The sequence below is a fragment of the Anser brachyrhynchus genome (assembly GCF_964034855.1).
Source record: "Anser brachyrhynchus genome assembly, chromosome: 2".
NCBI classification, from domain to species: Eukaryota; Metazoa; Chordata; class Aves; order Anseriformes; family Anatidae; genus Anser; species Anser brachyrhynchus.
This window is the reverse complement of record NC_137695.1, coordinates 5,490,281-5,512,981: the sequence shown is the minus strand read 5'-3', so window position 1 is coordinate 5,512,981 and position 22,701 is coordinate 5,490,281. Positions and strand designations below refer to the sequence as shown.

Here is a 22,701-nt window from a genome sequence, read left to right as displayed (position 1 = left end):
GCCAAGTTTACTGTAGGGTCGCTCCTCTGACTTTAGTGAAACTACTCCTTATTTGCCTCAGCATGGGAGGAAGTTTTGCCCTGAACAAGATTCCAGTTGCTCTAGAGACAATGCAGACGCAGAAGGGAAAAGGAGCAAAGCAGGAAAGAAGAGTAAATTAGCTGTGAGAAGGAGAGTGAGATGGTTATTGGGTGAAATCCTGTCATTGCTGAATTCTCAGGGAATTTTTCTCAGGGCCAAGTTTCACTCAGTAAGTTGCTTTGTGACCACCTTGTATCCTTGTAAAAGCAGACTATCTGTGGGTGTAGTTTTTGCTTGATTTTCTACAATCCCTGTGCACCTGAGGCCGTGGCCGTAACATATGAACCTGTTGGCCAATTTCACCCTGATTTGACAGAGCAGTAGGGGTCATAAAGTATCAAGTTCCGTTAAGCTCTACAAAAACAGGCATCCCGCTATCAGAGAGGAAAACAGATAGTGCTTGCAGTGAAGGGAGGCTGCGTGAGCTTCATGCCTGGTTCAGCATCAAAGAATTTGTGCAGAGGAAGGGAGATGTGAAGTCCTCAGCTGGGGAAAATCACAAAACTGGAGTCTGAGCCTGAGCAGGCCCCAGGGAGTCTTGCCCTCAGTCAGGGCTTCACTCCATGAGGGTTCCCTGCTGGGTAATAATGTACTGATGATGAAGGAAATGGCACATAAATGCTGAGCTTTCATCAGGCTTTACTCTTCTGTGGGTTCTCTGAAGCCTAATAAGCACTTGCACAGCCATAGTACAGCTTCTTTAAAGGAATCAGATTCCATTAGTTCTGATGTGCATACGATGGTGTGTTTATCTCTTGCGCTATGAGTATCTTTTCAGGTGTTTTTTCAAGCTCTAGTCTCTAAGGTCATTCCTCAGCTGTGCCAGCAGCTGTGTGTCCATGGTGGAAGGAAGCAGTCCCTAGGCAAGTTGAAATCTTGCAGCTCCAGTGCTGATGGAAATGGTACAGCCTGGCAGTTTTCCTTTTGAATGTGAAGGCTGCCTCCACCCCATGGTGTGTGGGGGAAATCTGGAGTACAGAAACTTATCCCTGGAGCATGTCAAAATTGACTATAATGCTGAAAATCTTCCCCGTAAGAAGAGACCAGATCACTAAGGGGGCGGGGGGGGGGTGCGGGATAAATAACAATGACATTTGCAAGGGAAGAAAGCTGTAAATTTCCAGCGTGGAAAAGTGCCTCTCTGTCTTTGGAAAGCAGAATCAGAGCTAAATGGGGTTGGTAGGCAAGCCGTATTTCTGGAAGAGTAATTACTGTGCAGTGCTGGCTTCCAATCTGGGATTGTCTCAGGCCATTTAACGTAACCTGGAATTACAGAACAGCATGATTTCTCATTTGAAATTTGATGATGTTTAATTAAAGCCTGGGATTTTAAATTTAGTCTGTCTTCACTGGGTTTGCTTGGCAGCGTGGGCTTACTCAGATCTTGCTTAAACCTCAGAAGTGTTCTCTGCATCTGTGAGCACAGAAGGGGAAGAGTCAGTTGTGGAGGAGAAGCGTTGGGTCCTCTGCCTATCCCCCATCACTGGAGAACTGCCTTGCTGTGGGTTTTTTCCAGCCTTTGAAACCTTGCAAAGCAAATAAGAGATCAGCTAGATTTTGAAAACAAGTATTGAGAGCAAAGAACATGCTAGTTTCAGGTGGGATTTGTTATAACTGTGGTAGCGAGGGACTGGAATTAGTGTCTTATGTGTCCTCTCCAGTCCTATAGACTTACAGGTTTTATCCCTCCTCATGCTTGAAGAGTATTTCAGATGTTCTTGTGCATACAGTAGTGTTTTATTAAGCCTCAGATTTCGCCCTCAATAAGTTGGCATAGGTTGTTAAGCTAATATTGCAGGTATGTGTGCAGGGATGACTTTAGACCAGAAAATACAGGGGACTTTTCATTTGAGTAGTGTGGCACCGCCTGCTTCAATTCTGGAACGTATATATGAGCTTTTCTTCTGGTCGGGAATCACTTACCAGAAGTTTTGCAGCATTTCTGTTCCAAGCACATTCATGGGATATCTGCCAGATAGTTTCAGTCATCCCTCTTTGGTTTCACGTTGAAAGCTGGTAGTCCTGAAGCTGGCAGATACTTTAAAAACAAGAGGCAGGAAGCAGGCACTCTGGAGGTATACAGGAATGGGAACAGCTTCTTCCTAGTCTGCCCAGGCCCAAATAGGCTGTGTAAGGTGAAAGGAAGACCCACAACCAGAGCAGCAAAATGACATTTGTATCAAACAAGAAGAATTTCAGTTTAAGTGCTTAGTTCACCCAGCTCCTCTAAGCCCTCTCAAACCCAAGGGGATCCAGATGCGTGAGGAGTTTGGGTATTTCTGAGACTGAACACTGCTTGCTGAAATAACAAGCTGAGGCTCTCGTTGTCTGTAGTCTCAGTTTTCTCTCTTTGTTGCTCACCCTCGTGGTGAGAGGGCCTGCTGTGTGTCTCTGCTCTTCATGGGCCCACTGATTTCCGTCCCGCGTTGCTCAGCCTTTCTGGGAGCAATAGCAGAGAAAAGCATCCTCCATTTACAGTCAGACCCAGGCATATTCTTTTTTGGATCCCTTTTACTGCTCACATACTGCTTTTCAGAGTGGACTTTGGATATGTGCATGAGCTTTGGGTGCTCATGTTCAGGGAAAATGACCACGGACTTGTAAAAAAGGGTGGTTTTCTTTTGCAGCGGCTAGAGCAGACAGCGTAGTTCCTACACGGAATTTGTAGCCACCCCTGCTGCCCACGTCTGGCTACGACAAATTGGCTTTCCTCTTGGCTCCCTAGAGGTGTGCTTTACTCCCGGCCTTTTAGGGGAGCTAAAGGTGGTGCAGGGGTTGAGTGGGAATGGGTTGCCCTGCTGTTGGCACCGCACTGACATACTGAGCAGATAGATGCTCTTAGAGCACAGTTGGTGTTCTCCACCCTGGGGAGGATGATGGTGTGCTCCCAGCAGAGCATCCCTGGGGGAACTCCCATAGGAGCTTCATGTCTCAAACTTGGTTTTATGGAGAACTGGTCCCAGCCAGAGCCTGGAGTATCCTTGGGAGCCAGAGCAAACGTAGCCTCTCTTTATTTTCATTTCCATGTGTATAAAAGAGGAATATTAATATTACCGGGCTAAGAGGGATGCAGCATGAGGTCATGGTTTAGCACCTGCCAAGATTTTTAAAGACAGAAAGTTCAGCTTTCCATGAGACCAACAACACTAACAAACAGTTTACACATATTTCTGAGTGTCTGGAAATATTTGAGTGGTAGCTCTGGTGAATACCCTCTTTCAGGGTTATGTCTATAGACCTTAAATCTGTCAGTTAGCACCTCTTTTTGGAGGTGATTTTGAAAGGACCAGATAAAATGTTATGGCACTATGTGCCCCAGTTGGTATTTGCTAATTCTGAAGTTTACTCTGTTTAACATCCAGACTGAGCATTTTTTAAAGTTTTTTTTTTTTTTTTGAATGAGTTTGAAGCAGTGCTTCCTATGCAAGACATAGATGGTTAGATTCATGGAGATCTAATTGTTACTTACCATCTCTTCCACCATTTTTCTATTGAAAAATAGGAGATTCTTCTGGGTGACCTTTGTCGTTTGACAGTCAAAGCAAATTAGAGAGAGGCAGCTGTTAGATGCAAAAAACGTTAAAACAAAACAAAACAAACAAAAAGAAAATCCAAAAAACTCCAAGGTGTGTCAACTGTCCAACATTATTTTCCCAAGGGACTAAAAGAACATGGGAGACCCAGTTCAAATTAACTTGTGTCACATTAAGAAGCTCATTTTTTATAGTAATTTCTTTAGATCCATAGATATACTAAAGTTATTATAAATGAAGCTTTTAAGAACTACTATCACAGTAGGATACATGAATGGACCTCGTGTATTTTATTGAGGAAAGCCAAGATCCATAAAGTTTGTATTGATTTTGATTTTTGCTTACAACAAAGTTCTTTAAGACTATTTAGGAAGAAATCCCTAAATAAATACAGAAGCTGAAGGTGAGTAAGAAGATAAATACTAACATTTCTTTTGGAGAAACCCTGTTCAGTGTTCAGCTTGATACACTGAATATCAATCAGATCCCTAATGATTAGTTTCCTGTACTTGGGAGCTCTTTTACTCCCTCCTCTCTCCCCTCTTAACACTCTGGAGCAGAAAGCACTTTCTTTTGCAAAAGAGAGATTGGACTGTTTTGTGATGTGGCTGTGACGAGAAACTCCTACAGGGTAAATAGAGCTGATCCAGCCTTGGCCAGGTGGTTAAAAGCTTTCCCCAGGTCATGATAGCTTGTATTACAGAGCATTTTGTTTCTGCCAAAGCACAGTTGTGCCCTTTCAGAGCAGAAGGTGAGATGATGCAAGCTGTTCAATGGGAGCATGCCGATTTACAGCAGCATGGAGAGGTGGTTCAGAGTCCTTAGAAGAAATTTCCCTCCTTACCCCCAGGGTCTACAGAGGGGTGGGTGGTGTTTAGACAATGTATTGATCTGGAAAGATTTCCTTACATCATCCTGCAGTTGGATTCATACCTGCCTGCGGAAAGCTGATAAGAACAAAGACAACAAGATGAGCTTGAAAGAGCTCAAGAACTTCCTAAAAGAAGTGAACATTGAAGTTGATGACTATCATGCCAAGGAGATTTTCCAGGTAACAAGTGCAAGCAGATAAAGTACTTGCTGTTGACTGAGGACAAGGTCTCCTGCTGCTTTCAGCTTTGGTTGGAGAACTAAGCTAAAGTGAACTCAGCATCTTTTCTTGTACTAAGGAAGGACTTGGGGGCTTTGGTGCTCAACAGATTCCTACAAACAACCGAGTTATGGCAGCATAGTGCTTTTGGTGTAGTTATGCTAAAGTGTTCTTTCTTTACCATTGATACCCAATTTTACCTGGGTTCAGAGAAGATGAGACATGAACATGGATAGTGAGAGAAAAAGGAAAAAGCAAAGTGTAGGTGCACTTTGAGTCCCAGTCGTTTCAGAAGTTCTGTGTGCCATGACCACATATCAATGCCTAAGCCTACCTGAAATCAGTTTGATTAAAATTATGAATCCTTTACCTTCTCAGGGAAGGAGGACTTGTGACTTGTGTAAACAAAAAGAAAGTGCAAATTGGGAATAAAAATGAAAATGGCGATAGATACCTGACATTGCACCTAGACCTGGAGCATTCTGGTTGCTCTAATAGCCCAAGGTACATTCAATCCACTTGGGACATAAACTTCTATGTCTCAAGATTGAGCTGCTGGCTGAGCCTATCTGAAGATAAGAAAGGGATGAAAAATTCTAAGTTGTTTTTAGAGTCTCTCTAAATGAGCTTTCCTGCTGAGGCAAGATAAAACATCTGGATGATTTCCAGACTTCCACCCTGTCTGAAGAAGGATTTGAATTCATGGGCGGGCAGTTTCAGAAATGCTGTTTCTGATCAGTGGTAAACATGTGGGTGGTTGCAGGTACAGGCAGTAATTGTTCTGCTCCTTCCTGTAAGCAGATAACAGGGGAGGTTGGCAAGGTCTTGCTAGGACCTTCCCCAGAGGAGGAGTTTTCTAACTCTTACTTTATGGAGGTCTCTTTGGTAGCTCTGCAGGACCGAGGAGAAGGTGGGCAGCAGATCTTTACAAATTTAATCTTGCAAAATCCACCGGATAGGCTGCTTGCTGTGGCTGGCATATCCTGTGCTTTGTTCCCTGTTCAGGAAAACCCTGGAAGAATAGCAATAAGGCTGGAATTCCTCTGGCTGACTTAGAAGTCTCCAGTGCAGGCACCTACATTGGAAGTAATCACCAATTCCTACACTGCCTTTGCAGTCTGCATAGATCAAACCAATAATGGAGACCAGGTGTGATTCACCTCATCCTAAAGGAGGCATCTCACATGCATTAGATGAATCAGTCCCTAAATCTTCAAACACCAAACATCTGAAAAGACACCTTTTATCTTTAGAGGCACGGTCTCCTTTTCATTCAATGAACCTCTTTTAGTTAGAAGGGAGCAATTGGAGTGGAAACTTGCTGAAGTTCAATTCTCTTTTTGCTTAAGGACTCCAAGTAGTAACTAAGCCCTGATTTATCCCATTTAAATCCAGGCTGCTAGTTGAAGTGCCCTCATTAGACATGTAATTGTTATAAGCTTCCTGTATAGCCAGCGGAAAGAGAGGAGGTTAATTAACCTTCTGAATTAACCTTCGGGAGGTTAATTCAGATCTCTTGTGGGGTGAATTGCCTCTAGGGAGAGTCTGTCTCACTCCGTTTGACCACTGAGTTATCCTAAAGCAATTACGTATTCATTTTACATATTACCTAAATATAGATGGATTGAGAGACATTACAGAGTATTAAAATGGTGATCTTCTTTTCTGTCTTTGTGAGTTTTTCTTCATTTAGTCACAGGAAGGAAGGGTGACCAAGGATTTAAGAGAGAGCTACAGGGCACGCTCTCACATTTTTCTTGCTTTTTGTCACATAACTCCGTGTCCACGTCTAGGTTTTAGACACACCTAAGTAAGACACATGCAATGCAGCCAGAAACTGTGCAAATCCTGTAATTGCTCACTTCATTTCAACCTGGATGTTCATTATGGTGCATCAGAGAGGTTCAGACTCTTTCTGGCAAATGAAGGTTTATTCAGGACTCGTGGTTCATGGTCCATAGAAGTGAGCTAAAATACAGCCTTTGGTGTTGAGAGTGTCTCTCTAATATGGAGCTCTTGTAGCCCAAGCAGAAAAAGCCCAGTTTTACACCACATATCTGATCCATCCTGGAATCTGACTATGATGCCAACCAATGCTATTGTGCTATGTTCATCACAACCTTTAATGGCCACTAATGAACAAAATTCCCAAGGGACATTAGTTATAATGCTAGCTTCCTAGGAGTCATATCATGTTAATTTCCATGTTTTGTCTTAAAGAAAAGAATGCCTATCATTCAAAGCATTACCGCAGTCTGTACCAGTTGGTTTCCCTCTTTACACTCCTTTTTCAACTGCTAAATGTCATGCTCAGCTTAGCTTGTGAAATCTGCCAAAGCCACAGGACAGGATCATACAGAGATGGAAGGCAGCAAGGAAAAGATGTTTCCTGGACAGCTCAAACTCATTTTGAAGGTGTCTCTAGTATTGAGCATTTAATGGGTTATTCTATCCCTGAGATTAGCCCATGGCTTTTAACCAGCCGATTCTGAAATCAGAACAAGTTGAACTTTTTGTTCTTGGTTCAGTTTGTGAAATACAATGCATCAAGATTGTTTTGTTTGGTATTATAAGTGTGCCACAAACTGCAAGTGAAGGGCTCCAGTGGAGGCACTGCATGGGGAGAAACAGCCTGTCATTATCATCTTGCTTGGAGAGCTGCCAAAGCCGCTGTGGCCATCGCTGAGATCATTAGAAGGGTTAGGCTGAAATTAGTACGATGACTGGTAAAACTGAGACATTCATTTTGCTCATAAAAGCCAGGACAATAGCTCTATCTGTCATAAGAGATCAAAGATCAAAAGCAATTAAATTCCTCTGGTTTGACAAGTTGCCCCATGTCAGCTAAGTCACAGCAACTGACAGCAAGTTGTCCGTCTCAAGGGTGAGGTGAAATGCACTCCTACCTCCTCTGAGTGGTGTGGAGCACATGCTGTATGCCTAGTTCAGATCCGAAGAAGAAAAGTTTTTAGGCCAAAAACGAAGTAAGTCAATCCGTGTCCTGCAAGCACTTTATGTCCTGTTGGAGGTTTGGCATCCGTGCCAAAAGTTAGGTTTTTCAGACTTACCTGAAATGTAGGATGTCAGTAGGCTGTATGAGATGAGGGCACCACTGCTGAGGGGCTGCTAGCTTGCTGTCTTGAGAGAGTGGGAATCATTGTAATAGTAAGACGTTAACTTAAAGTGGGTCGACTGCTGAAATTTCTGGCAAAGAACACTCTGAAGAAGTATAATGCTCCCTGCCATAAGTGATTCCTCTGAGATAGGCTCCAGCTTTCCGTTGCAGCTTGTTTTTCTCAGTCGTATTTACTGCAGAGGTGTACATCCCAGAGATAACTGGAGAATAGTTGTTCACCTCTCTGTGAGGAATTCTGCTGGGAAAAAACAACAAAATTCCTATCAGGATTTGCCACAGAAAAAAAAAATCTGATGAAAAGTTGAACCTGGGATTATTTTAAATAAACTGGTAATATTTATTGTTGGAAAAGATGTTGTCCTTAATGGAGACACTAACTTGCATATCTTAAACTGCTGATCTTCTGTGATCAGCCAAGTCCTTGACTGTGTTGTCCTATCAGAGCTGTTACCTAGTAAAAAATTTCAAACCATAGAGAAGCATGGGAGTGTGAAGAATTTGAATTACAGCTCCTTGAGAAGCTGAGACCTGATTTGAAATTTTGTGGAGATTTTGCTACTTGGTGATTTTTGCAGAAGAACAGATAATTTCCATGGAAAGAGTTTTATTTTTTTTTTCCCCATACGTAAAGCACGTATTTAGCAGGATTTTTTTAAGTCAGTTTTGATGCTCTTTTTGCAACCAGCCCTACTAAATAGCCTTGACAGTCTCTTGAGGCCTGAGTTCAGACCTACTAGGATCAAGGGGAAGGCCTTTTTCACTTACGAGATTTTAGGCCAGGGTTTCTATCAATTTAAGATGCATTGAGTTAATTGTTTCCCTATATTACTCAAAGGAATCTCAAGAGGTACATTTCTTTTGACTCTTGATTTACGCTTAAATTTTAAAGAGCTTTCCTTTTAACTCGTGTTTTGCACAGCACATAGTTCTGTGGAGCCTGGTGCTCTTCAGCATACAGATAATATGAGTAAAAAATAGTGATTGTAACCATTATGTGACTGTTGGCCTTGTCAGTGAGAACCATTGACCACGCTTCTCATTCACTGGCCAGTAACCATTTCCAATTATTTTGTGTTCTGCGTTGTGTAGCCCTGGTGCAGATTACGGCTGGCATATGCCAGAAGGAAAGAAGGTTTTCACTCCTTCTCCCCTCTACGTTTACAGCACTGTGACAAGTCCAAAACAGAGGCTCTGGAGGATGATGAGATAGAGGAATTTTACAAGATACTGACAGAGAGAAAGGAAATAGACAAGATCTTCCAAAAGTACTCAGATGCGGAAGGGTTCATGTCCTGCCAGAACCTAGTGAGGTTCCTCTATGAGACACAACAAGAAGAAGATGCTGTTGTTGCTGCCCCTCCCTTAATTCAGAGATACGAGCCCAACGAAATAGGTAGGTTGGAAACCCTGGTTGGCTTAGGTCATAATCTTGCTATCTAGATGAACTCTGAATTGCTTTGCTGTTGTTTTCTTCTGCAACTATATTTGTTATTTTTCCTTGAAATTGTTTTCTAGGGGCACATTAGCAGCTCTAGGAGAGGAGGGGACAGGAGAAACTGGGAAATAGTTATGTTCATTTTTGGCTTAGGCACACCAAGCAGCCGGAGTGGGGTTGACATGCAGTTGGTTACAAGGCAGTGAAATTCCCGTGGGAAAGGCTCTGATGGCTTGTTCAAATGTCAAGATCTCAGGTGGTTTACAAGGTTAAGAATGTAGCAATATTTCTGCTCTTCAGAAGCAGGAAGGGAGGCAAATATTTTTGAATGTGAGCACCTGAAAAGCTGTAAGTTGGTGAGATCTTTGAGTAGAGGGCAAACAAGGTGACAGTTGTTTAGGAGAGCAATCACAGAACTGTCTTTCTGCTCAGAAATTAAGCAAAACACCATACTGCAGCACTTCATAGGACATGTTCAAGAAACCAGTGCTGGATCATAGGCTGCCTCTGTGCTGTCCTGGTATACCTTCAGGAGAGGGATGATGCTTTGCAGATTGAAAATAGGACAGAAATCTATCTCAGTCCTTCAAGATGGGGAGATACTAATTATCCCCCGAATTTGCATTATTTTTCATTTACTCTGTGCAAATCTTGTAGTCATTGGATAATCTAGGCAGGATTTATCTGGCCATGTTTAGACATCTGACAATGTCTGTGTTGGCATGAAAGAGGCTTGAAGTGCTCAAATGGAGATTTCTGTACTATAGATCTCTAGAAGCAGGTGAAGTAAGTGCTGTCTTTGGCACTTTTAGGTCTTATCGAGGACAGTAAGTGCTGTAATAGCCTGCTTGTGAAGGGGTTTTAAAAGCATTTTCTGACAAAGGAAGCTGTCACCATTATCTGAACAGCATCGATATCTCTACCATTAGCTGAATGCCTAGGGAGCATGTTTTACCTTTGAGATCCCCTGGAGATCAGCAGGCATCATGGTGAAGATGGCACCACTACCTGGTCGTGTCAGATTTTAACGTGGGGTTTCTATCTATTTATCGGGCAGCCAAGAAACGTAACGCCATGACCAAAGATGGTTTCCTGATGTACTTGCTGTCTGATGACGGGAATATATTCAACTCCTCCCACCGTAAAGTTTACCAGGACATGACTCAACCTCTCAGTCACTACTTTGTGTCATCCTCACACAATACTTATCTTATGGAAGACCAGCTTACAGGTCCTAGCAGCACAGAAGCCTACATCAGGTAATGTATGTGTGTGTGTTTATGCATGTATGTGTTTACGTGCCTGTGAGGCACTTAGGTTGTGAGGCAACCTAAACCAGGTTGGTCATGGCTCCCTTTTCATTGCACTTTGTCCCGGGTTTCTGCTGAACCCCATGTGGTGTTCTTCTGACTGTAAGATATATAATTACCACATCTGGGGGTAGGGGAGTCCCTCCCCAGCTCTTCTGTAGCCCCCTTTAGTCACTGGCAGGTTGCTGTAAGGTCTCCCCTGAGCCTTCTCTTCTCCAGGCTGAACAAGCCCAACTCCCTCAGCCTCAATATGGCATGGGATCGTGTGTGCAAGGGCTTAGAGGGTGCAAAGATTTCTGGGATAAAGCTGGACAGCTGCGTAGAGACTGGAGGGAGACCAAAATGATGCATACTGTCATGACGTTTGCAATCCTTACTGCCTTTTGGGAGAATCAGCATAGACTATTCCTTAGAGCCATACTGGGGTTTATCTTGGAGAAGGCTAGCTGGAGTAATCCAAAAAAGATATGGGATGTGAGCTAACACAGTGGTGTGAGTGATCAGGAATCTTCTGCCCGGTCCCTCTAGCAGTTTAGTTGCTCCCACATCTCCCCTGGACAGAACAGTAAGTGTTGCCTGCTTTTGCCTTTAACAATGACTGCTGTCTGACGTCTCATGGCCAGATGTTTACAGTGGCCTTTATTATCTTGCACAAACACCTTATCTTACTTCTGTAGTCACCTGTGCTTTTATCAAGTAAGACAATGTTGCCTTATAAGCAAGTCAATGACTGTAATTCTGTCTTTGTATATGATTTATCTGATTCCCAGGGAATAATGTCTATCTTGAGTCACAAGCTTAAAGGAGTAGAGAGAGAAATCTGGCACAAACTAATGAAAGTAGCTGTTTGAACTCCTGTTACAGTATCTTAACATTACAGAATTACATTCTGGCTGTAAAGTAAATAAATCCCATGATTCTTATTGCAATGATTTAAAGGAGTTGTGTTATCTGAAATGTAAAAAAAAAATGTAAAAGAGCTATGTAAAAGAAAAAGATCACCTCCCAGACAGGTAAGTCTTTACAGGGGGAACCTCCATTTGAAATGAAATGAAAATAAAAGTATGGATATGTGGAAGGAGTTTCAAATGGGAATTCAATCTGTAGATTCTGTTTGGGAAACTGGCCCTCAGCAGTCTCCCCAGCTGTGATTGAGTTTCCAAGTCTCCCTCCCTGAAATCCCAGAGGATCCATCCCTTGTGTCTTATCAGATCTAGAGGAAGAAGGCACATCATCCAGGCTTCATGAACTTTTTTCTAAGGCTGTCTTTCTTCCAGTCTAACTACTCTTGATTTTCCCTTCTCTTTACCATCTTTGGGAAAAGACTCTGGGCACAGACATGAGTGTCCTTTCTCATCTGGCTCTTACTATGTCTCCTTCTTTGGATGGTCCTTACTTTGGACTTTCATGACTTTCTTTCTCAGATCCCAATGTGCTTTCCTTGCTCAACCTTAAGCTCTCTTTGTCGACCCCGAGCTCTCCTGGTCCCATCCTTATTCCATCTGCTTTCCTGTTTTTCCAAGCTCGTCTTTTCTCCTTTTCTCCCTGAACTTCTCATCAACCTTCCCAGGCAATACCTGTGGCCGATCCAGTCTCACTTTGAGACAGAGCCAAAGGTTTAAAACCCAACCAGGTCCCTTCTTTGTTTCCAGAGCCCTCACCAAAGGCTGTCGATGTGTGGAGCTGGACTGCTGGGATGGCCCTAACTCGGAACCCATCATTTATCATGGCTACACTCTCACCTCCAAGATCCTCTTCAGCGATGTCATTAAGGCCATCAAGAACTATGCTTTCAAAGTAAGGATGAGAGACCTGGGACCCTCTAAGATTTCTCATATTTCACAGTCCAAGACCAATAGCAGATCTCTGCCCTCCCAGTAGAGAGCATAAAGAATGAAGACTTCACTTTAGCTTTTGTCATGGGTAGAAGATGTATCCTTCTGTCTAGGCATCCTTGTTCTGCTTTCTGCAGAGATCCATTCCTGGAAGTTGCTGGTGAGGCAAGGCACTGCCTGGGGATGAGTTTAAATCTGTACCAGCACAGCTGGATACTGGACCCCACTGCCATGAAAATAATGTCCAACATCTTGAATATACCTGGTAGAAAACGCAAATGAGTTTTTGATTTGCTTGGTTTTCACGTCTCAGGGTCTGTCCCTAGTTTGAAGGAACTTAAGTGTGTATGCCTTGGAGGGACTAATGCGAAGGACAGTTTCTGCTCAGGTTTGAAAGGAGTGAGTAGGTCTGGACTCTGGAATGGCAGTCCTGGGCTAGCAGCCTTTAAAAATCCTTGGGTTTGTCCAGACTGACTGTGCTTTCTGCTATTTTCCTTCAGTGCACTTGACTTGAGAACCAGCCCCAAGTTTCCCTTGGGGCTATTAGGCAATAGCAAGGCAATGCCTTCAGCACACAAAATGTCTAGGGGGCCTCAGGGAACCACATCAGGTCTGTGCAGGAAAGGAGGAAGGATTCAGGTCGCTTAAGGGTCTGAACAAACTCAGGGACTTGCAAAGCTCCCTTCCCAGTCTTTCTGTGAGCTAGGAAGGTGCTCTGACCTATGTTGCAAGTGGAGAATGGAGACACAGGGAGGCTTACCACACCTGGCAAGCCCGTGGGATCCTGATCCAGCCTGGAAGACATCGGCATAGATCTGAGCAGCTACTACACATCTGAATTTGTCCATTTTTTGTCCCTGCCATTGACGCACTCATTTCCAGAGCAAACAACACGGGGGTCTTATATCAATTGCTATGGACAGGTGAAATCACAGAGTTCACTGATGATGGATGTTATGTCTTGTCCTAGACCTCACCATACCCTGTCATCATCTCCCTGGAGAACCACTGCAGCCTCGACCAGCAGAAGGTCATGGCTCAGCACATGACGACGATCCTGCAGGACATGCTCTTGGTGGCCCCGGTTGATGGAAACAAATCGCAGTTCCCCTCCCCAGAGGTGAGCAAGGCCACTCTAGCACTTTCTGCCCTCTGAAAGTGGGACAAGAGCGAGGTCTGTCTTCTTGCTGGCTGCTAGCTGGGGGACTACATGCCTGAGGGGTGGTGGGAACAGAGCATGTTTGTGATCAGTGGTGGAATAGGAAATAGGAGTAGCTAGAAATCGCTTGTGCACATCAAGCTCCAAAATGATCTGTTGCTCCTTGTTTGCTGTGTAAGGTTTCAGAGGAGACATTCCTGAGGGACTGAGGACATTCCTGGTCCATTTACTGAGGCTAGGCATTGTCCTTCATCCCATGAGGAGGGGATGTAAGGGAGCTGAGTCCCAAGGATCTGTCTTGTGTCTGCTCCCACACCCCAAAGCTGTATATTGCCTCATTCAGGCTAATCCTCTGAAGCACAGGCAGGTTGCTGCACATGAAGGGAAGATTAGCTCCATGAGAAGTGACTACAAATTGTCTCTGTGTTTTTGATCCAGCAAGTCTGGGCACTGCCTGATTTCATGGTAGGTGAGATATTTTGCTCAGTGTTGAGGGACGTAGCATACACTTCCCTCCTCCTTTAGTGCCTCAGGTACACTGCCACGGAGACCTAAACTGCTGATTAGGAAGTCATGAGAGCTGAAAGGACGACTGTGATTGCTTGCCTCTTGAATCCCAAGGAGAAAATCAGCACAAGTGGCCTAAAACTGGATCAAGTGTGAGATGTCCTTCCACTGAGAACGGCCTGGGGTGGCACAGCAGTGGGGATGGGTTACTGGGGAGATGTCCTAGGAGGACAAGGGGAGGTGGGAGATTATGTGGAGGACAGGTACCACTGTGATTGATGTGTATCAGGGCAGCCCTTCTGGGGAAGGAGATATACAGCTCTTAACTGTATACCACTGCATTGATGTCATTACCAGGCAATCAGAAAAAAAATGCGGAAATGGAATCTTCATGTATATATATATATAAAAAAAAAGAACTGTGTGTCCAAAAAAGTAGCCAAAATGTTAATCTTTTCATCTGTTTCTACAGTTTGGGTTAGCGTTTTCTTTCTTTTTTCTCTCCTAAGCACTTTTCAGAACCAGACTTTTATGTGTGTGAATAGCTGCAGTTCCTTTCAAATTGCCTTTCTTTGCAAAAGAAATAATTTTCCCAAAATTGGATGAGAATGCCTAGCCAGAGCTGGAAGCAGTTTGTGGGTGGGATAAAGCTGGCAGTCAGCAGGGGAGAAAGGGGAGGGAAATGAGCCACCCAAAATACCTTCTGTACTTGTTCTCCATCCCCATTTTTCCCTTTCTGACTTCTCCCTTTTGTTTGGAAGTGCTGTGCCTCACTTGATACAATGCCTAGTGCAGAGGGAAGCTGATCTGGGTTGGTCCCTAGGTACCAGTGCAATAAATTAGGATGAATCATAATATTTAATAGTGCTGCTTCAGCAGGACCTTTGCACTGGCACGGACAAGTTGCCTCCCGTTAAGAAGTGACTCTCCCAGGATGAGGTTACACCCAGCATGGAAACAGGTCTCCGCAGGCTGTTACTGGGTTGGAAAATCAGTCTCCAGTGTTACATGTTGGCTTGTTATTTATCTTCAGCGTAGGATCAGGAAAGCTGCTGATGGCTTTTCAAAATGCTGCCTTGTGAGCAGAGGAATGATATGAAGAAAGAAAAGAGAAACACCAGGGAAAGAAATGTGTGATATGTGTGTATAAGGGAACGACCCCAGCTTCCCAAAGATGTTTTTCCCATTCTTGTGCTCATTCTAACCTCCTGCTTTCCTTGCCCAGATGGACACGTGGCCTCAGCTGGAACAAAAGGGCCCAGATCTACGTTAGTGAATGGAGCTGGGCTGATACGCTCCAGTGGAGGGACTGATCCATGTAGTTTAAAGGGAGAAAAAATGTCAATGTAGTAAAACATATCCTTTTTCCTCTGTTACTTTTCCTCCACTTTCCTGCCACGTGAACTAGGAGAGTATGTTTGTGGAAAATACATTGAAGCTGAAACATTAAGAACAAAAAAACAACAACAGAAACCCCTTGGATTTTCCACTTCCTTGTGGTGCTGGCATGAGGAAGCCTGGGGTATTTTGTCATAGAAAAAGGGTGGGATCCGCCACTGGGAAGAGGTCTGAAAGGCTGTGAATAAAAACAGGCAAAGCATTGCTGCAAAGTGTGTTTGCAGAGCAATGTCAGTAATTAAAAGATCAACACAGTTTGTATTCACACTAACAATTCACAGTGCAGCCCAAGGCAGGCATCTGATTTATTAGGTCCCATTTAGGAACAGAGTATTGGGCTACACAGAGCATCTAAATACCTCCCTCAAGCTGCTGTCTTTAGGTCCCAATAATAAATTAAAGCCCTATAGGATAAAAGGCCAAAAGCTACAAAAAAAGCTCCAGGAAAGCTTCAGGTCAGTGCCAGAGTTGTAGGGAAGAGCTGCTCCAATCTTTGCTGCTGATTGTTTATTTATCAGGCCTTTTTGCCTGATTCCTGACCTGCACAGGGGTCTGCCAGGGCCCTTTCCCCCTGTCCTTGCATGCCAGCTAGAAATGATGCAAAACTCCCATCTTGGAATGAGACTAAAGAAGCTGCGAACATCGCATGCCACTAATCAGCATTTCAGGCATATCTAAGAGCCCTCCAACTCTTTGTTGTTGGACACCTTTCACAATGAGGATGGCTTTGGGCTTAACAGACCTGCCTTGGTGGGTGACCCTTGGACCACGAGCCCCCCAGGTGAGAGCCCCAGTGCAGTGGCTGGGGTCTCTGCCATCCCGCACCTTCTGTGCCCCACCAGCTGTCCCGTCACATCCATTACTGAGCCCAGCGCCCCCATTCAACATCACCTTGAGCCATGCAGCCCAGCAGCTGCTTCCAGTATAGCAGCAGTAAGGCACAACTGATCTGAAGTCTCTCAAAATCTCCTTCAATAATGTGTTTCTTCCCTCCTCCCTTCCCCCCCCTTCTTTTTTTTTGAGACTCTTTTTATCTTGTGGTGCTACTCATTGTAAAACCCTGCAACACCTCAGGTTACAGCTACCCTGAAAGACATCCACAGATGGAGATGTGATAGGAAAAAGCGCACCTAGTCTGCACATCTCTTCATGAATGTGAACACGTTAATCCTCACAGCTTCTCAGAAATCTGGGGAGATGGATATCTTCTAAGGTGGCAGTTCTAAGCCCCTGTATATCCACGTACCTGAGCATGCCACTTCGGGCTCTGTTTTACATCTAGTTAATACAGTCACGGGCATTGGAGGTGTGGTCCTCCTCCTCCTAAGTGATTGTCTAAATAGACCAGGTGAATCACATCTTAGGAGTGTTTAGTTCTATTTGTTGACTCTAAAGGAGGTGTGAAGCCATAGAAAGTTTGTAGAGGTGGTTTCTTTTAAGAGTCTGACACTCCCACTGAGACAAAGACTGGAAATCAGATCTTGCCACGGCCTTTGGGCTGCTAGTAGGGGCAGGAAACCCTCAGGTAAAATAAATGCATGAGTGCAGATCTTTTAAACTCTGCTCTTAACAGCTTTGCTCCTGATAAAGAACAGTGCTTTCATTAGATAGTTGCCATGTCCCATATCACAGATTCCCAAAGGGAGCAAGGCCGTGTGTCAGAACCATCTCATGTGCAGAGCTGAGCTTGCTTTGGCGTGACGGAGAAAAGGTGAGAGAGCAGGAACGAAAGCAACATGATTTACAAGGTACATAAGGAAGTGAAAGAGTTGCATTTATTCCACTACACTATACGTTCTCAGTGGAGTCCTGCATCCGTGTAGCTTCTCCCATTTTCCTAAGTTATATTCAACTTCGGGCTTGCCACTGGCAATTGGAATAGCTTTATGGCCTACTTGGAGAGTATTTATTGAGCATTTTAGCTAATGCTTTTTCCTAAGACAAGGGATCTGCTCAGCAGAGCTGAACTGATGAGCTGAGTGTCTTTCCCCTCAGGCCAGAAATACTTCATGTCACATGAAGAGGAACTGAGAGGGTTGGAACAAGTGCTTGTGAGTGTTTGTGTCTGTGTTTGTCAGCTTATTTAAAACCTTTGTAAAGGGATAAGCACTCAGATTTAGGATTTTGCTTCCTAATATCCACAGTAAACGAGGCAGGGCAATGTTTATCACTGGCAGTTTCTGCAGGCACATTTTGTCTAGAGTTGTAAAAGCTTAGAAAGGGCTACTGTCTCTGTTGGTAATCAAGCAGCCTGCCCCAAACACATTTTGTCCTGAGTTCTCTACTGCTGAACTGTGAGATGAGGTGGTAAGTTTTCTTATGGGACATTAGAAAGCAGAGGCAGGTAATAACGTAGTGTATAGCAGGATGCTATCTGCAGCCCGTGAAGGACCAGAGGGACTTCTCTGTGTCCCCCTACAACTGTCCCCAGTGCAACCCCTCCAGGCTGGGGCACTCAAAGCATTGACTGGACACAGCTCTGCCTTGGAAGAAGGCTGAGGAGCGGGGAGGCTGGAGGGTGGTCTGGGGATGGGGAGGAGGAGGATGCTATGTTCTGAATGCTCCTTTGGGCCTTTTATTTCCAGAAACTGGTACATTCCTCCCAGCTGCCTCTGTGCAGCTTTTGAATGACAGGGAAAGTGCCTCAGTGTAAACAGATCATTTGTGGTAGATGAAGAAAAATGCTCTTGGCTGCTTCCTCAGGTGCCCGTGCCAGATTTCAGCTCAAACCAAGTTTCATCCACGGCGTAGCTGGTCCGTGAGGAGCTGGGCTGGTCTCCGCGGAGACACGATGCAATTTGCTTGCACCCACAGAAGGGGAACAGCATTCTTTGAAAATGCCTGTGTTGTTTTTAAAAAGATCCTTGGTTTTCCACAGCCCTGTCATTTGAGAACAGTGGGGCTTGTTGCTTTTGCAGATGTGGAAGGGGCAAATATAGGATGTTGCTGTGAGAAGAGGGGCCATGCTACACGAGTAAAGGGACTGCATTGGCTAAACCTGAGATCGCCTTTTTCCTGGAATAAGTAGCACCCTCCGTAGCCAGCAGTACCACACACGTGGCAGCAAATCTCCCACTGACTTTACTGGAAGCTGCAGGATCTAGGGCTGCTCCTGTGCTGAACTGTTTGATTTTTGAGGTGTAATCCATTCACTTGGAGATTGCATCCAGGCAATACTACTGCTCCTTGCTGCCAGTATTGCTGCAGCACCATTTTGGTTCAGTCAGCCCTCTCCAGGCTTCAGCTTTCCTCCCGCAGTCTGAGCTTGCATGAGAACCAGGTCGTGTCAGTGGTATGGTGGTCTGTGAGCAACCATCTGCTTTTGGAGTGTTCCTTCACCTGACACTTTTATGTGGGCTTTGAAAGAGGCTGTGTTTCGGCACAAGAAAAATGTTCCTTGGATTAGCTCAGCAGCCAGCTGTGATATGTTGGCACGTGCTGCTGGTTGTTATTTGTGCTGACTGTGGTTGCAGTGGTGGGAGGAGGTCCTCACAGAAGGAGGTATCTAAGAAGGCTCCAGTTTGGGAACTCTTACTTAGGGTGTCAGTGCCCTAACATTTCACCTGTGAGATCCTTTAAGTATTCTGATGCCATGTCTGCTAATCGCCAGCTATTTTGTCCGCTTCTCTTTGTGCAGCAACTGAAAGGGAAGATCCTTGTGAAAGGCAAGAAGCTGAGCAGACAGGAGGACCCCACAAATGGGAACAACAACCTGGAGGCTGAGGATGTCTCTGATGAAGATGAAGCAGCTGAAATAGAAGATGAATCTGTAAAGACAGAGGTGCAGCAGAAGGGGAAGGTAAGTAAAAAAAAGTAACTGAATCCCTGAAAGGAGCAGACCTGGAGAGTCAGAAAAGCTATAAATTAGATTTTTGTGTGTTGCAGAAGGCTTTGAAGTCCTGCATCAGGAGGTCTGGTCTTGTTAGCCAATCCCACGCCTTATGTTGGCAAACCACTTTCTAGGTGTGCTTTGTACCATGCCTGGAAAAAGCCACTCTGTTTCCAGGTTTGCCTACTTGGCACCAGGACAGTATGGGAAGTTCATTGCTAAGGCTTGGTTGTAAGGTTTAGCGACTGGTGACAGCCACTGATGCTGAATTACAAATGGTAATGCAAAAAGCAGCAGAAAGGGTCTCCCACCAATAAAAAGTGAGAAATTTCATCTGGAGGACATCATGCAACAAAGGGTGCTGAGACAGCAAAGCATCTGCTGTGTGAAATCCTCTCTTAGCTCACCAATACAGGCTGAATAGGTTCTATCTGTGTTTATATCCCTAATCACTTGTGAGCTGTAATAGCCAAGGTGAAACAGTCATTCACATAATGGCGCGTGGATGAATGCAGGAGGGACAACCCAGATGAAGTGAAGTATTCTTGGTGGTAGCGCTTGGGAAGTCAGTGATATCACTGGACAGGCCAGTGTGGGCTGGTGAAACGTGCCAGTAGTGTTACCTACTGAAGGTCTGAGAGGAGGGATTAGCACTGCATGCAGGGCAAAGGACATAGCAAGGGCAGTCTGCCCCTTTACCACTCTTCCTAGGGGAGCCCCAAATTATCATGGGCATCCTTTCCGTCTGAAGTCGGTGGAAAAGAAAAGCTCCAGGGGTCCTAGACAAAACATAACCGTTACTTTTGAGTAGGACTGCAGAAGCTCCCCACAAACCTCTTGCTCCTTCTTTTAGAGTGACACCCTGAAGCTGGCCAAGGAGCTGTCAGACACAGTTGTCTACTGCAAGAGTGTTCACTTCAACGGCTTCGAGGACCCCAGCCACCCTCGGGCTTTCTACGAGATGTCATCGTTCACGGAGAGCAAAGCTCTGAAACTAGCCCAGGAGTCTGGTATGTATATTCTGGCAGCAGGCCATCCTCTTTTCCAGTCCCCCATGAAGTGACAGCTAGTGGTGGTTAGGCAAGAGGAGGAGGCATCCCCAAAGACGTAGGTCATGGTCTCCTTGGCCATCCATGTCACTTTGAGAAACAGTGGGAATAACTTAATGTCACAGGTTGTCACCAAGAAGGGCATTTTATGCAGGCCGTTCACACTCAGCCAGACTCACTAGACGGAAAAGGACTATAAACAGCAGCATCAAGGAAAAGCAGGCCCATCACTGAAAGGAACATTTTTTTTTTTTTTCCAAAGGAAACAGTTTTATTCATCACAACATCAGGCACCTGAGCCGGATCTACCCTGCCGGGTGGAGGACAGATTCTTCCAACTACAACCCCATCGACTTGTGGAACGTCGGCTGCCAGATCGGTGGGTGCAACTGGGAGCTTGGAGGGGGTCAGCCTGGCTGGGTTGGTCATAGAATCATAGATTCACAGAATCATTAAGGTTGTAGAAGCCCTCCAAGATCACCTGGTCCAACCATCCCCCTACCACCAGTGTCACCACTAAAACATGTCCCTAAGCACCATGTCCAACCTCTCCTTGAACACCCCCAGGGACGGTGACGCCACCACCTCCCCGGGCAACCCGTCCCAATGCCTGACTGCTCTTTCTGAGAAGAAATGTCTCCTCATTTCTAACCTAAACCTCCCCTGACTCAACCTGAGGCCATTCCCTCTTCATGACCTGGCTGTGGTAGGGCTTTGACTGAGGTAGACATGTGATCTCAAGCCACTTGCAGGCAGAGGGGCTCAGTAGTCACCAGAAGAGATCAGCTCTTGTAACCATTAGGAGAGCTTTTCCTGCATGTTAATGGGCACATCCTTGCATTAGCTGGAAGCACAGTTCCTGCTGCGTAACAAAGAAGAGGGGAGCCAGGAGATAGAGTTGCTTACCAAAAAGCATGCTGAAATCTGTGGCAGAGCTGGAAATCAGACTCAGATCTCTCAAGCCCTAGAGGAGGGCTGTAACCATAAGGGAAAAGCTGTGGCCTGAGCTCTTTCCAGTAGTCAAAGCAGTGCCTCTAGTCTGCTCCTGGGACACTGAAGCCCTGATGGCATATTCATGTCTCAGAGACGTGATGAAAAGGTCTTGCAGCCTGCTAAGTGAATTATCTTGTACCTTTCACTCAGAAAACCTGGTGCAGGATATGTAGGACCAAGGCCCAGGATAAATTGTCATCTGTCCTAGAGCTTCTTTAGAAGTGGCTAAAGAGGTTAGCATCACCCTTGGGAAATCAGAAGAGTATCGAGCAAGCTCTGGGGTCCTTGTGCCCTCCCTGTGTGATATTAGTGAAACTGTTCACAGAGGCTGCTTTCAGATCTGACTTCAAAGCTTTTAAAAAGATAGGGGCAAATTAGAAAGGATACAGGAAATCTGCCTGGTGTTAGGAGAACTGTGAGGTTTGATCTATTTTGGGCAAAAGACAATAAAGAGGTGATTTGATCACAGCTTCTGTACGGGACTGCATAAGGATTTCAGACAGTGAGGAGCTCTGTAGCGTAACCAGTAGAGGTCCCTGAGGGTGGCAAATGAAAATAGGTGTATTTGGGCTGGAAAAGAGGTTTTATAATGAAGTTAAGTAGCTAGAGAAACGATCTGAGAATGATCTGTGGCTTCCTGAATGGGTTTATGTGAAAGATATGGTTGTTCAACCAGGTGACATGAATTCAGTGCAGGACATTTTTTGATCCTGTGGTAGGTAGGAAGAAAACTAAGGTAGCTACAGTGGTTCCTTCTGCCTCTAACATCTCTGAATGGAAGAAATCCTCAGGGGAAGCAGGCTTTGGGGTCAGAGTTTATTACAGATCTTTAAAGCATGGAAAAGTCAATGTTTATGTCCATGAAATGTAATTTCATGTGAACAGAATTGGTATACTCTCATTGATTTATCTGAAAGTGACTAAATTTATTTATTTATGTTGCAGTTGCCCTAAATTTCCAGACAGCAGGCACAGAAATGGATGTCTACCAGGGTCGGTTCCAGGACAATGGGTTTTCTGGGTATGTCTTAAAGCCGGAATTCCTCCGGGATGAGCAAACCAAATTCAATCCAAAATCCATCACAGAAGGAACATGGGGGACAAAGAAGAAGCTTCTGCTTAAAGTAAGAATAGAAGTCGGAAACTTATCTTAGTAGCATCCATTTCTTTGGGGGGTATAGGTTGTGCCTTCTCCTGGTCCCACGTGGGCAATGTTATCCTAGCCCTACTCATTTGTCACTGCCAGCGTCACTGCTTCAGTCCTGCATGGGCTCTCATCCTCCAGGGACTCACTCACACGTTTAATGTTTGGCAACAGGAGAGGTTAACGACAGTATTCACCCTAC

General features: G+C 44.8%; 1 protein-coding gene across 2 annotated transcripts in view; it reads left to right on the top strand.

The window, feature by feature from the left end:
* PLCD1 (phospholipase C delta 1) overlaps positions 1–22,701 on the top strand; it is a 54,617-nt gene that overhangs the window by 26,993 nt on the left and 4,923 nt on the right. For both annotated transcript variants that reach the window (XM_080578223.1, XM_080578222.1), the window contains exons 4-12: positions 4,536–4,665; positions 9,005–9,233; positions 10,333–10,534; positions 12,238–12,382; positions 13,391–13,540; positions 19,122–19,283; positions 20,167–20,323; positions 20,625–20,741; positions 22,301–22,479. In XM_080578223.1, the coding sequence (XP_080434349.1) occupies positions 4,536–4,665; positions 9,005–9,233; positions 10,333–10,534; positions 12,238–12,382; positions 13,391–13,540; positions 19,122–19,283; positions 20,167–20,323; positions 20,625–20,741; positions 22,301–22,479 (1,471 nt within the window). The remainder of the gene's footprint in view (positions 1–4,535; positions 4,666–9,004; positions 9,234–10,332; positions 10,535–12,237; positions 12,383–13,390; positions 13,541–19,121; positions 19,284–20,166; positions 20,324–20,624; positions 20,742–22,300; positions 22,480–22,701) is intronic.